This window comes from Daldinia caldariorum (genome assembly GCF_022478825.1).
Source record: "Daldinia caldariorum strain CBS 122874 unplaced genomic scaffold F4812scaffold_13, whole genome shotgun sequence".
Classification (NCBI taxonomy): Eukaryota; Fungi; Ascomycota; class Sordariomycetes; order Xylariales; family Hypoxylaceae; genus Daldinia; species Daldinia caldariorum.
In genome coordinates, this window is record NW_025953049.1 from 659,992 (window position 1) to 674,020 (window position 14,029).

Consider the following 14,029-nt stretch of genomic DNA (forward strand, 5'->3'; position numbering starts at 1 on the left):
TTGTTGTATGCGCCCCTTTCCCGTTGATATACATACATAGTACTATGTAGATGGTCCGATTGTGAGACCCTGAAGGCGCAAATAAACAGAGTATGACATAAGATCTTGCAACTGCCAAGGGGTGTGTGCCTGATAAATGGAGTACTATGTAGACGATACGGGGAACGACTGGGGGGACTAGCCTCTAGGTACTGAGACCATGGGTATCACGGCATTAGCGCAATAAATCCCATCCGTCCTTCCCGCCCCGTTGCTTTTGCTTCTTTAATTAGTACTTACTACTTGGAATAACGGGAGTAGAAAATGTAGAAGCAGATCAATTTCACACCAGCTTCCTAAATCCGCATATATCAGCGTTGCTTGGTAAATTATATACCTACACTAGGTACGCAAGTGCATTAAATGAAGAAAACCACCGAATGTATCATTGTTCAAGACCAAATGGACTTCGTGTTAGGTATTCGAAAAACGATACGAGCTGACACCGATATTATAACTAACCTACTCAGGCATTGTTAATCCGTTCGTACTCCACTTTCAGAGCAGATACCGACCGTGTAGCCTGAGCTAATAAATACTTGTCGCCAGGTCTTCCTTGACATCACTACCATAGTATTTTTTTTTCAACACGCTAAGCTACACGCTAGGTAGGTCTAGGTATGCAGTATTGCTGCAGTAACTGGCTGCACTTGCCGTATCTCGATTCTCAAGTCGTTTCCGGCAGCGAGGAGTCAATCCCCAGGGGGAAGTTACCCATGGTATGTATATCTGTAGGTATGTACTACTTAGGTAGGTATTGGTATGTAGGAGGTATGTACCTCCACACATTCATACACTACATTCTTATACACATGTAAGTAAGCGCAAACCTCCACTTGTAAGGTGCCTTAGTTATCCAAACATCTAAATCTTTTTTTTTTCTTTTGCGCTGTCCTCTTTCAAAACCTCTCTCCTTTGACTTGTGGTTATGATTCCTAGATTATTTCTATCCCATCTGGGACCACACTTCTTTTTGGGCTTTTCTCGACCCTGTTGTTCTTCGTTCCTCGTAGTACTTACCTAAAAATTCTACCTTCATTCTCTTCAACTTGTTCAAGTGAAATTGGGACTTACCTTACCAATGTGTCCCTCTTGTCACTTGCTCCGAGAATTCCCCTCTTAATACCACACCTCTTCCAACATTCGACATCTCCGCGGTAATAATGATCGTATCACCCAGTTCTCGCCGACTTAGAGTCTTCGGTGGGGTCACCATCGTCACCTTAATTGCGACCTACATACATGTTCGTTCACAATGGAATGAGGTCTCGTTTGGATATGCTCGTAATTATTACAAGAGCGTCACAAGCTACTTCGGTGGCCCGGTATATAACAACACGTTGTATTTCGAAGGGAACGAGGAAATGGTCAACCAATATTACAATTCCAGCAGTCCTTGCAAAAACTTCCCCGATACCGACGGCATACTCCTAATAATGAAGACGGGCGCGACAGAAACCTTCGATAAAATGCCTGTCCACCTGCTGACCACCATGACCTGTCTTCCTGATTTTCTCATCTTTTCTGACATGGTGCGATAACAACCTATCCCGCTCTCTTCTTGGTATCGAAAATAGAGCGACGTTTCGATTTGGAATATTCGGAGATACTAATCTTACCGTAGGAACAACAAGTTGGGCCATATCATATCCACGATGCCCTTGCCGAGTTCGACGAATCTGCGAAGGCTCATAATGCCGACTTCGATCTTTACCGCGACCAGAAGGAATGCCCCGTATCGCAAAAGTCATGTGTCGATGCGAAGAGGGACGGTCAAAAGGCGTGGAATTTGGATAAGTACAAGTTCCTGCCAATGATGGAACAGACATGGAGAATGCGCCCAGGTCGAGACTGGTACATATTCGCAGAGGCTGATACCTATATCTTTTGGGCCAACATTGTACATTGGTTGAAGAACCAATCTGGCCTCAACCCTCGCGAGAAGCTCTATCTTGGCAGTCGAAGCTTTATCGGAGGCACCCCATTCGCCCATGGAGGTTCTGGATATATACTCAGCGGTACGCTATTGAGGCACCTGATTGAATATCACCCGGGCGTGGTCAAGCAGTATAATGTTAAGGGGGCTCATGAATGTTGCGGTGACCTAATGTTGGCACAAGCCTTGGAAGAGTATGAGAAGGTTAAAATCCAACAGGTTTGGCCTATGATCAACGGTGAAAAGCCGAGTACACTTCCCTATGGACCTGGTCATTGGTGCGAGCCGATTTTCACTATGCATCACATGAATGCGGAGGAAATCAGTAACGTATGGCAATTCGAACAGACGCGCAAGACTGATGTAAGTGCTGTGTTATCTCACCTCTCCACTGATCACCCTAACTCCTCCTACCTAATCTCGGGTAAATCACAACGACGTTTTTGAACTTAACCGCTTCATAGCGCGTTCTCTTGATAAGGGACTTATACGATGGCTTGATCCGACCCAAAATGCAGGTATCACGAGAAAATTGGGATAACTTGTCAGATGATGTATGCTATCTCAACCCAGATCCCGACGCTCAACAACGTGCCGATGGACATTTGCGCGACAGACAGAAGAAAGGAGAAGAGATGAACGATATTGAAAAGGAGGCATGGAAATCATGGGAGAATTGTGCGAAGGTCTGCGAGTCTCAGGATATTCCAGATGAAGGACGGGTTATACGGGGAATAACAACACGCGAAGAGGAATTAAGCACCACCAACGACACGGAGGTTGCCGAAGATAGTTCACCCAGCGATGCTGCAGCCCGGGAAGCGTGGGAAAGAGCCATGAATGAGAAGAAGCGAAATCGGACTTGCTTCCAATACCGTTGGCACGATGAAGTGTGTTGTACCGCGAAGAGCTTTAAATTGGGTGCGCCTAAGATGCCGCCCGATAATGGCGATTCTAGGGCAAAATGGGTCAGTGGTTGGCACTTGAAGGGCATCAACGACTGGATTGACGCGATAGGAGAGTGTAAGAAGCCTGCATGGAAAACACCAGAGCCTTGATCATCGTATTCGTTTAAGGACGACTCCTGGAATCAGAAGGGAGTAAACAATTTCCCACACATTTGCAATATGACGAAATTAATAGAAGATCGGAACCGGAGAGGTTTAATCATGGCCTGCATTTATAAAATAAGGACGGTTTCCGGCGGTCAGGTCTGAATGAGGATATCACAACATGGCGTTCTTGGCTTTTCGCGGGCGGGGGCTCAGGGAGCACCCCTTATAGAATCCGCGAGGCATATAGGATCATACAAGCTTTTGCTTAGGTTGGCATTGCGTGCTTTCGATGAGGATATTTCCATTGTCTCGAACCAACAGACAGCTGCTAGCACGGCGTCGTTTCGGTACGAGCTTTTTGATGGAGACTTTGGCGGAAGACAAAAAGGGGCCGCTGTTCGTTGTCTTGAGGCAATACTTGAACGCTGGATACTAAAATAGAATTGTTCCTCAGTCCTCTGTCTTCGTTGAAAGCACCTAGTTTTATCCCAAAGTTCCTGTCAATGTTCTTAAGCAATGCAAACCAGCGGTATAGTTGAGTAGTTGCCATCGAATACCACCCCTTATTACCCTCCATAACCCTCAATACAGACGGAAATGTCACCGTCGACCAGCAGTTTTGCCATTCCGGGTACTGTCGCCCGCGCTGGTTGGCTGGCCCAGGCGATGCGAGTCCAAATAAGCTTAACCCGATAATAATTTAAGGGCAGTATTGCGACGTCTTGGCGCACCCACACGTTTACACATTATTAGGGGGGGAGGGGAGGGGGGCACTACGAAAGTTCCGCTATTTGAGTTTCACACGACGGAGTGCGGGTGTGTTAGCTTGGACCGTGGCCCCCAAACCTAGTGGTTTAACCTTAGCTTGTTCTGCTACGGATTCTAGATCCGCTTCGACGCGATGGGGATTGAGGGGCATGCGGAGTCGGCGGTGGATCTATTCGATGGGATGATAGATCTGGATCCCGCCATGCCATGTGTCTGTCAGGTAATCTTCGGATATAACTTAAACTGATATAGGGCTTTTTGGGCTTTGCCTAACTAATAGTTGTCTTAATGGTTAGTTGTTGTTATATTAGTCTCGTAGATAGTAGGTATGTCGCCATGAGAGACACAATACTTACCTAGAAGCCTATAGTTTCAGCGTCTGTCTTATGTAAATGTGCATTTTATTCATGCATTTATCACTTGTTCTATATGAAGTGTATGAGGTATATCCACCGGCGTGGAGTATTTCGTTGCATCCTATGGGAATACCGATTTTTAAGGGCGGGAGACGGTGAGGATTGTTTACCTATTACCCAGGTACCTTAGGCAGGTTTAGACTTGACAAGCCAAGCTCCCAATGCTTCGGTTAATGTAGAAGAGGGTAGGTTGGATCTTCCTTGGGTGCTTTGATAGCAAAATATCAAGCTAATGTCTTTGTAACCGTCTCTATCAATTTTTGGCGTTATAATCATAATCACACTTCCCCTCCTTCTTTTCCATATGAGGATCAGCGACTAGGACCGCACCGCAAAGTAGAACTTCTTATGCTCGAACATGCTCGCCGATTTGATATCCTAGGTACTTTTAATGTCAGTAAAGGTCGTAGCCTACGAGCCCATGACATAAATATATCAATTGTCGTGATTGTTTGGTAGGTCATTCATTTCAAGCATCTCGCGTATTGAACGCTGTAGCTTTAACGCCCCCTTTCTGGCTCTAGTATCAAATACGAGCGTGAAACAAATATATTTGGCTTATTCGTAGGCAGGTTTATGAGACAGGTACCTTTCGTTGCCACGGGCAATCCATTAGCTTTACGTGGGATGCTACGTGGAATCAACCTTAACGCGCTTCAGGGCATGAATGTGAAGGCTCGTCGGCCAAAAATATCTCAAAAGGTTTTATAGAATAAGACCGTATTCAGAACGCTTTATTATCTACATTAGGTACGTTTATATATCGAAAACGAGATGCAGGGCAAACTCCCCGGTATCCTGGGCTGCTTTACCATGTGGTAGTTAGTTAGGGTGGGCAATCAATATGCTCTTGGAATCCCTAGATCTCTAGACACCGAGAAGCATTACATCCAACCACAGAGTATGACTGAAGTATCCGATGAATGTCCCGTCCTGCCCTATCTATCTACTCCCGTAGGACTCATGCCGGGCAATTTATTCGTAGCTTAAGCGCTCCAACCCAGCAGAAGCCGTAAACCAACTGCTATCTCCTCTGGACAATCTCTCGGCAGAGTTCACCTCTCTATCTCTTTTCGTCTCTCTTCCTTTGTCACACGCGATGTTATCCTTCCATCCGTCATAGTTGACGTACGTATACTAAGTATCGACATTCTTCTCGAAGTATTTCATTCTGGGACCTGAGCTGCCGCCTTATTAGCTGTGCACCTGAGATGAGGTGAGCCAGCTGAAAGGGCATAGTCTTGCCGCCCTCGATGTAGGCCAAGCGGATAGTCCGGTGCGCATCCCACGAACTTTCCAGCTGCTTAACATGATTTGTCAATATTGTCATATGTATGTACCTAGGTATCTTTGGACTTATCCTATATACTGGCCAATTCCGTGACAAATCTAAGAATCACATCTTGTTTTTTGTGGCAACCTTGGTAACTTAGTATCAAGTATTTAAAAAGGTAGGTTGCCAGCTTCATGCCATGCGAAACAAGCCCAGTCGTCCACGAGCCCTATCTGTGACATTTTCCATAAGTACCCTGCTATTTTCTGTCCACTTAGCAGGTATATTCATCTGCATCGCGTACCTCGCAAAGGATTATCACTGAAGAAGCTCTTGTCTCGTTGATATACGTATAGCCGTGGCGCCTCGACACTAATAAAGTACCAAATCACTTACAAAAAGACGGTACCGGCGTGGTAAACCCGATACCGTTCATGCATGGCAGCAAAGCAAGATGAAACTGCGTTCGACAACCGATTTAGTTGATATTTATCTAGCAACCGCAACCTTGGATACCGGCATAGACGGAATGGAAATTGGTCTGTCTTGACGCCACTACCTAATCGACCTTACAATGGGAAAAAAAGGGGCGATGGCGGTTCAAGCCTGACTGGATAACCGTACCCTTGCTTACCAACTGGGCTTAGATTCGTCGGATGATGCAACAGTTAGTGAAATCTTATCTGTCTCTCGTATACTACTAATCTCTAGCCGCTTCATAGCAGTACAAGTCTTTAATAACCATAGATTTATGTCTTAGTGATTAGTAGAAATCGACAGTAGTTCTGCATCAAGGCCAACGGGAGCGTCAAGAGTTGCGCATAAGACAAAGCATCCCTATGACTTCGCTAACGATAATCCTAATGACACTAACGAAGAAAAATACACTATATATATGCTATAGACTGTTAGAACCCAGAGAAAGAATGATGCCCAAGTACCCCAACAACCAGTATCACAGGGCTGCCTTTGCCTCTTCACACCTCTTAATATAACGATAGTCGTATCACATATATCATAGGCGCGCTCACAAGTTGTAGTGCACTATAGACTAGTACCTATGGTTTCCACTTGCAAGACATTCTGTAAGTCCCAGAGCGGGCAATAACTGTTAAAAGATTGCTGATTTATCTGATTTCCTTAACCCACGTGATAGATACCTTACCTTTATCTCCTTCCTCCAAATGCCTGCTAAAGAATCAACCGTGCAGTTTACGGATAGAATCTTGTTACAAGTGACATCTGCGAATCAGGGAAAAATAAAAAAGGGGGTAATCCCGTTTATCCGGTACGCGATTAAGCCATATAGTCTTATTGGCAAATATCCTAGACTTAGTTTACCTACCTCGTAGAAAGACATTAGATTATGACTATGACTTCGGTAACTGTTGGAACGGCGGGAGACCTACGTCAATATATCAATCGTGTTTTGGTTACAACAATTACCCCCTTAGGTAGTCTTGTGACTCAAGTTTTTAGTCACTCTAACAGTGCATGGTCTAGGTAATCCCGAGGTTTCAAACAACTTCTGCTTAATTTAGTTTGGATAGAATATGTCCAATAATACCTAGCTCGAGGACTGATAGTCTTCATAGATCTCTCGAAATAGGCGGAACTTTTCATCTGGGTTCTGATCTAGGTAGTACGTGCATAGACAAATCTCCTCATCATTGCAATACCGCCACGGATGCCTCGCTATCTTAAGCTCGCGAGGAGGTCGCTAATGCGAAGGTGTCAGGAGTCTCACTTGAGACTCCTTGGAACAAGCGAGTTGTTCTGTATATAGCTTTGGCTTCAAAGATACTGTAGTTAGAGTTCCTTGCCGAACAACGAAGCTGTTTTCCTACCTCTTGCTCTGCGACGTGACAGAAGGAATAGCCCCCGTCATCACGGAGATCCCCAAGGTCGAACTGTATACGAACCTATAGTGATGTCCTATAGTCAGACCTTGGAAAGAATCGGTGTTGGACAAATACCCCAACAGGTGCCTTTCAATCCCAAGCAATAGTTCTAGCATCTGCCTAAGTATATATCATTGACGACCAAAACGTACTAATGCCTTCTCATATTTATGACAACACCAAGAGATAGGTCTACCAAGTATTCAGGGTTAAGCAGAGGTGAAATGAGTTCTGGTTCCAAATGAAAGCTCCTTTTAGCTGGACTAGATCCGTGTTAATTTCGTTATATCAGCCTATCGTTCTTAGTGCATACAAAAGCTGATACGGATCCCCTTAAGACAGTGAAACAACAGATGGCTTGGTCGTCAAGAGGTATGCGACTACATCGTTACATTGCACGATCACCTACCTACCTGTCAGCCTGTTACAGTAACAAAGTTCCCAACGAATCTTCCATCTATGACCTACACTCGAGCTCCAATACGTGTACACTTTCGGCAGTAACTCTCCCCGCCGTGATGTCAACACCGAACTTCCCACCCAGTACCCAGAAGTTAGAACAGACCCATACTACCGGTCCCCACATATTCCTTTCCTTTCCTCCTCGGGATCCTGAAGACAAGTGGATACCTATTACCTACCTACTCCCCATCTGTAGAGAATCGAGATGACCCTCACGATACCTACATACCTAGGTATAGAGTTCCTAACTCATATAGGCATCTATGAAGTAAATGATCTTAGACGATCTACGTATAGACAAGCTCAACCTCAATCTCCACGATCTCAAAAAACAATACTGGCGTATACGTCGACAGTGAGGTACCTAGTCACTAAGCTAGGAACAGGAGGTGCCTAATGGGATAGGTAATGTAACAAGCCAAACAAAACACAGTACTGAACGAAACAACTAGGTTAACCTAGCTGCCTAGTTAGTGGGAAAGCGAGGGCAAAACCTGTGTGACGTCAGATAGCACGGTCCATATGATGATCCCGCGTCAAGCTGCGCCGATCGGTTGCCAGCGGCATGCGCAGGTTGCAAGCGGGCACGTACGAAATAGGCAACAGGACACCCCAACCGTGCCATCCTATTGGCCACTTGCTTACCCAATCCATGGCTCTATCATACGTACCCTGTCTTGTAGGCAGGCTTCACCTTTAAAAGACCTTAAAAAGAATCAATGAATCAATTACACAGTAGCATCATTCCACCAAACAAAGTTTGCATTTATGCTGTAAGTCGTAAAGAGACATGCTCGATTACGTAGATAATTTACTGGCAAACATTGAAGCCTCGGCCATGTCCTTACATCGTACATTGGCATGTGTTGCTCGAGGTTCGCAAGGATGGTTGCTTTACAAGTTTGCTTCGTAATGCATTGATGATTCAATGCAATTGCATTCAATTGCTGTACCTAGGTACTCAATTGCCTAGCAGAGAAATTATATTTAGGTAGCTATGACTGAGTTTGCATAATTCGATCACGAGGTTTAGACAGCAAAATCGGTCGTCTGTAGACTACCTCAACTGTTCAAGGTAATTAAATCACACAATACCTAGGAGCCAGACAGCTGAAGTTATTGTGAGAAATTAAGTATATTCGTATCAATTCATGTCTTTCGAGACTCCGTTCTATGTTGAAATAAGGCTCCGCGTAAAAGTAAAATCATTACTACCAAAGGGGTATCCTCCTGCCTAGCTTGCTGCGCCAAAAATTGTTTCCATTATTATGCCCGTAATTTGGTACGGGTCAGCGTTTGACGCCGGACGTCGGTCCTCGAAATAACCGTAGCCTTTGGCGGCACATTCTCGGGGAATGCGGATTGATGCACCTCGGTTGGCGATACCGTAGCTGAACTGGTCGATGGTGCCGGTCTCATGTCTGCCAGTCAGACGCATCTCGTTGCCTTCGCCGTAGACGGCAATGTGTTCCTTGTGTCGGCCTTCGAGCTTCTTGATGGCTTCTTCGATGTGCTATATCACTTGTTAATACATGATACAAACGACCGGTGAGTATTTTTAGCCTTACCTTCATGCCACCCTCGACACGCATATCCTTGGTGGAGAAGTTGGTGTGGAGACCCGCTCCGTTCCAGTCGCCAGGGATGGGTTTAGGCTGGACTGAAATCTTGGCGCCGAATTCTTCAGCAACACGGTGAAGGAGGAAACGAGCCATCCAGAGCTGGTCGCCCATCTCAATTCCCTCGCAGGGGCCGACTTGGAACTCCCACTGGGCGGGCATGACTTCAGCGTTAGTACCCGATATCTTAATGCCGGCGTACAGGCAGGCCTTGTAGTGGGCATCGACGATGTCGCGGCACATCACCCTGCCAGCGCCAACACCGCAGTAGTAGGGTCCCTGAGGAGCAGGGTAACCGTTCTTGGGCCATCCATAGGGCCTGTCCTCCATATCGAAAAGAGTGTATTCTTGCTCGAGACCGAACCACGGAACGTGTTCAGCGTGGGCTTCCATCAGCTTGGCGCACTCGTGGCGGTGGTTGTACTTGTTGGGCGTGCCATCGGCGTTCCAGCATTCGGCAAGGACCAGGATGTTGGGAACACCTCGCATGGGGTCGGGATAAACAGCAACGGGTCGTAGGTAGACATCGCTGTTGTCACCCGGGGCCTGGTCGGTAGAGGAACCGTCAAAGTTCCAGACGGGGAGATCTTCAGGCTTGAATTTACCGTCCTCAGGAATCTGGGTGATGGTCTAGATACGCGGGAGTACAGTTAGCGCAAGTCCCGTAGCCACAAAGTACCGAAACGCGAATGAACCACTAGCGCAAGGGCGCGAAAGAGGCGGTACGAATGGAACTGAATAATAATGGCGGTCGCCACTAGGCGCAGGGTACGAATAATGCCCACTTGGCCACTTGCGCCACGGTTAAGCGTGTGCCGGAAAGGGCACCGGTCGACAAAGAATTACAACGCGAAGCATTGTGTGGGTCGAGGTTATTCTCGGCAACACGAGGGATAACAGACAAGTGCCAAGTGGGCGAGGTCGGAGCAAGCCGGTTCTATTCTCGATCGAGTTCGAACCCGTCAGGGCCTAAAACAGGGATCTTCGAGCCTAGAAAGCCACCCAAACTGACAACAGCCCACGAATTGAATCTCATGGACATTTATCAGGAATATCAGGGTGTACTCGTATATAGGTTCCGGCCCAGTTCCCGCGCACGACTAGCAATGCGCCGAGAAGGGGCTTCACACGAGGGATCAAGTAACAGGAACACAGGTGATTCGACCGAGATAAGGTGGTGAGAATGTAGATTACGTACCTTGCTCTTAGACCGAACATGGCCATGGGCATCGATCCAGATGTACTCCGCCATGGCGTTTCCCTTCTGGTCGAGCTTCATGTACTTCATCAACTATTACAATTAAGTCAGCACCATTGCTGTTAAGGCGGACAGCCGCAGCTGCAATCGCAACGCTGGTTGCCAATAGAGCGTTCCATCCGTGTGTTTAGGGGTTAATCGCGTGCTCACATTCTCGGTGTACGAGACATAATGGTTGTCGGCCTAGCAGAGGGATTCTGTTAGCAAATCTTCTCGTAAACTGAGGGGTAATTGGCTGAGGATGGCAGGTCGGTGGGGTTTCGATGCAGGGCAAGGCTCACCATCTTTGCGGTATTGGAGTATTAACTCGATATAAGGTAAGCCTTTTTTTTTACTTTTTCTTTTTCCGATAACAAATTCGCAAATGGTGTGTTCTCGAAAGACAAACGTAGAACGAAAGAAAGTATCCTTATCGACGAAGGAGAGGAATGGAAGTTTAAAAAGGGAGGCGATAGAAGAAAATCAGAGGAGTCGACTGCGGGGGGACACTGAGGCTTTTATATGGAAATTTCCGTCAACCAAACAGTCCTTTTAACTTTGTACCCAAGGCAGGTACAACTTAAGACCAGATGTAAAAGATAAGGCGCGTTGTTCTAGCTCGTGGCGCTGAAAACCACTTAGGTACATCTACAGTACCAAATTATACGTGAGTTGCTAGGATGACGAATGTATACATGTATACGGGTACTGATATCGGGTTGAAGCTGCCAACGCTATTAGCCAGGCTGCCAGGTTAGGTTTCTGAAGTTTGGGGCTTAGGGACCCACCCCAAAACCGTCCCATTGTGCACCGTCACTGCACCTGAAAGGTACCTACGGTGATCTGTCGCTTCCCATTAGCCCTCTTTGACTTAACCCCTTAGGTACCTACCTTAGGTACGGGCGGTGGGGTGAATTGGGGGCACCCGACATGATTATGCATCTTAGGCCTCTGCGACTTGACTTTACACGCCACCACTTATCAATATTATGGAGGTCAGCCCGGATATCTCAACTTGAACTAACTTAGCTGCCTAGGTAACTTGTGATAATCCATGGTCAGATTTTTATAGCTGTTACCAGATTGGATAAAGCTATCTAGGTACCTAAGGGCATTGATTGATACCCCTGATACCTTTTTTTTGGTGGTCTTCTAGAACTCGTGCCAACATTCCGACCCCCCAACCGCTGCAATTATCCGGTTCAACTAACACCGCCTGCGTTGCCTGCACCGCCTGTGCCTGGAACACGGGATCCGATGTCGTGGAACCCGCCTCGAGCGTTCAACATGTTGTCATGCTGAACCTATCCCTTGCGGAGCGGGCATCTGGAACGGTCCCGAGCTCTATGAATAGCCTAGCTTCACAATTAGGTATTCGACATTGGAAGTCAAAGAGCAATCTAATTTTATTTTTTTACTAAACGTTTGCATCTATAACGCACCGTACTTACGGCCCTGGATTCTCAACTTGAAGAATTTGTGAATATGAGATCAATTGTGCTGATCTTAGTGCCGGAGCGGGCTGCGGGTTACGGGTTGTGAGTTACGGACTACGCGGCATATGCACTAGGGTTTCTGTATATTTTATTAAAAGAGAAGCTTTGTGGTCGATCATAACAAAACTTGTTGCGAGTTCTAAGACATGCAGTTGAAACAAAAGGATTAGAATAAGTTACCTAGGTAACTAACAACTTTGGATGTCTATTCACTTAACTGCCTTGTTGCTAGTTACCTACCTAGGTATTGTGTAGTACATTAGGTTAGGTAAGTATGTAGAAAAGACGGGAGTGATTTCGTCACCTTAGTACACATAAGTGCACTTCACTACCTCTGGAGACTTTCCTCAGAAAACGTATATACCTTAGGTACCTATAATCGAGTTGTACGTACTACGTACTGGAACCCGGAGACGACGATGACAATTCTGAACCCGAATTGCCGCCGCCGCTATGTTTCAATCTAAAACCATTTGATATTGTGGATATTCTTACGAACAAAAGCAATAATCTGTGGGGAATATAAGAATATAGGTACTTAATTATGTACATAGCCAAGACTAAGGACCGCCATTCGGACCCTGGGGTTTTGAGTCATCAATTACGGTACTTCGTGCTGTTTTGAATTTCTTTTACTCAGTCCGTCTTGAGTTGCATCACTTTAGATTCGAGTACTTTGTTTGCTTATTAGTTTTGACAAGCTGGAGACCAGCATTGAGGCGGTATATTAAAAGGTCCAATTCTTTTTTTCGGTAGTATGTACCACCCGAACTATACGTGCATGCAGTTGTCCATAAGTAGAGGCAAGAGGCGTAAATAATATCACTTAGATACATTTTTATTAATAACTTGCTTTTGAATTATATTAATTTGGTCTAGTTCTCGTTTCCCGTCTATTTGAACTTTTGCTTCTCCATTTTGTTGTTTGGTTATGATTCTATCGTTATCTTATGTACTGAGAGGTGAGTACCTAAAAAAATAAAAATTCAGCCGATATCTTACCTTAGGTACCTATTATTAGGTAACAACTGCAAATTTTGTATAATGTAATTCGCTCAACTCAGAACTCTTCATGTAAGTACCTAGATACTTATGTACCATTAGGCCCCAGACCGAAACCCCCATTGACCAATTCAAAGTCTTGACAAATGGATTTTTCAACACCCACAGGGCTGTATGCATTCACGTTACATCTATTGGATAGCAAAGGTATGATATGATTCCTTTCCAATGGAACCTTTCATCGTCCAACCACGAAATCCTCCTTTCAGCTTACCAAGTATCAAAAGTACCTATTCATGTATATCATAGTACCTAGCAGCCCTAGTCGGTATATACATGAAAAAAAGGTGTAAAATACCACCTAGTTGACCCCAAACTTTTTGTATCAAGGTAGATTGCGGGGTTGGTGCAACGCCAGAGCGTCTAGCGTCGTCGCCGGCGTCCCTTGTTATCGTCCGCATGCGATTGGCTCCTTGACCTTTCCATTGCTAAATTCCATCTAGTACACAGTACGTAAGTATTCAGGGTGAACAAGGTCTGCAATTGGTGCAATGAGAGCAATTAGATCCCTCCAACTTTATTTTTGGACGCTGAATTTTTTTTCAACTTTATTAATCCCTCACCGTTTGTTCTTGCTTGTCATTCGAGATCGTCTAGGAATTATACTTTTGGAATTGTCTTCTTTTTTCTTTCACCCTGGTATTGCACATCTTCCGTCTGGACTTGTCTTTTTTACACCCCTTTTTTATACTTACCATAGTTAAATCTTTAACCAACTAACTCTCTTTCTCCCTTACGCAAAGCAATCAAATTCGATGCGGTGGC

The 14,029-nt window shown here is 45.5% G+C and overlaps 2 protein-coding genes across 2 annotated transcripts; one reads left to right on the forward strand and one right to left on the reverse strand.

Moving 5' to 3' along the window:
* Positions 1–838: 838 nt before the first annotated feature.
* F4812DRAFT_97032 (glycosyltransferase family 31 protein) lies at positions 839–3,196 on the forward strand. The gene is made up of 3 exons (XM_047939588.1): positions 839–1,571; positions 1,664–2,338; positions 2,440–3,196. Exons 1-3 carry the CDS (start codon positions 1,203–1,205, stop codon positions 3,031–3,033), a joined length of 1,638 nt encoding a protein of 545 aa, XP_047788415.1. The 5' UTR covers positions 839–1,202; the 3' UTR covers positions 3,034–3,196.
* A 5,403-nt stretch (positions 3,197–8,599) lies between these two features.
* F4812DRAFT_435914 (glutamine synthetase) lies at positions 8,600–11,173 on the reverse strand. The gene is made up of 5 exons (XM_047934801.1): positions 11,009–11,173; positions 10,878–10,910; positions 10,668–10,760; positions 9,419–10,099; positions 8,600–9,363 (listed from the first exon to the last, which is right to left on the reverse strand). The coding sequence occupies exons 1-5, from the start codon at positions 11,009–11,011 to the stop codon at positions 9,085–9,087; spliced, it is 1,089 nt and encodes a 362-aa protein (XP_047788416.1). The 5' UTR covers positions 11,012–11,173; the 3' UTR covers positions 8,600–9,084.
* Positions 11,174–14,029: the final 2,856 nt, after the last annotated feature.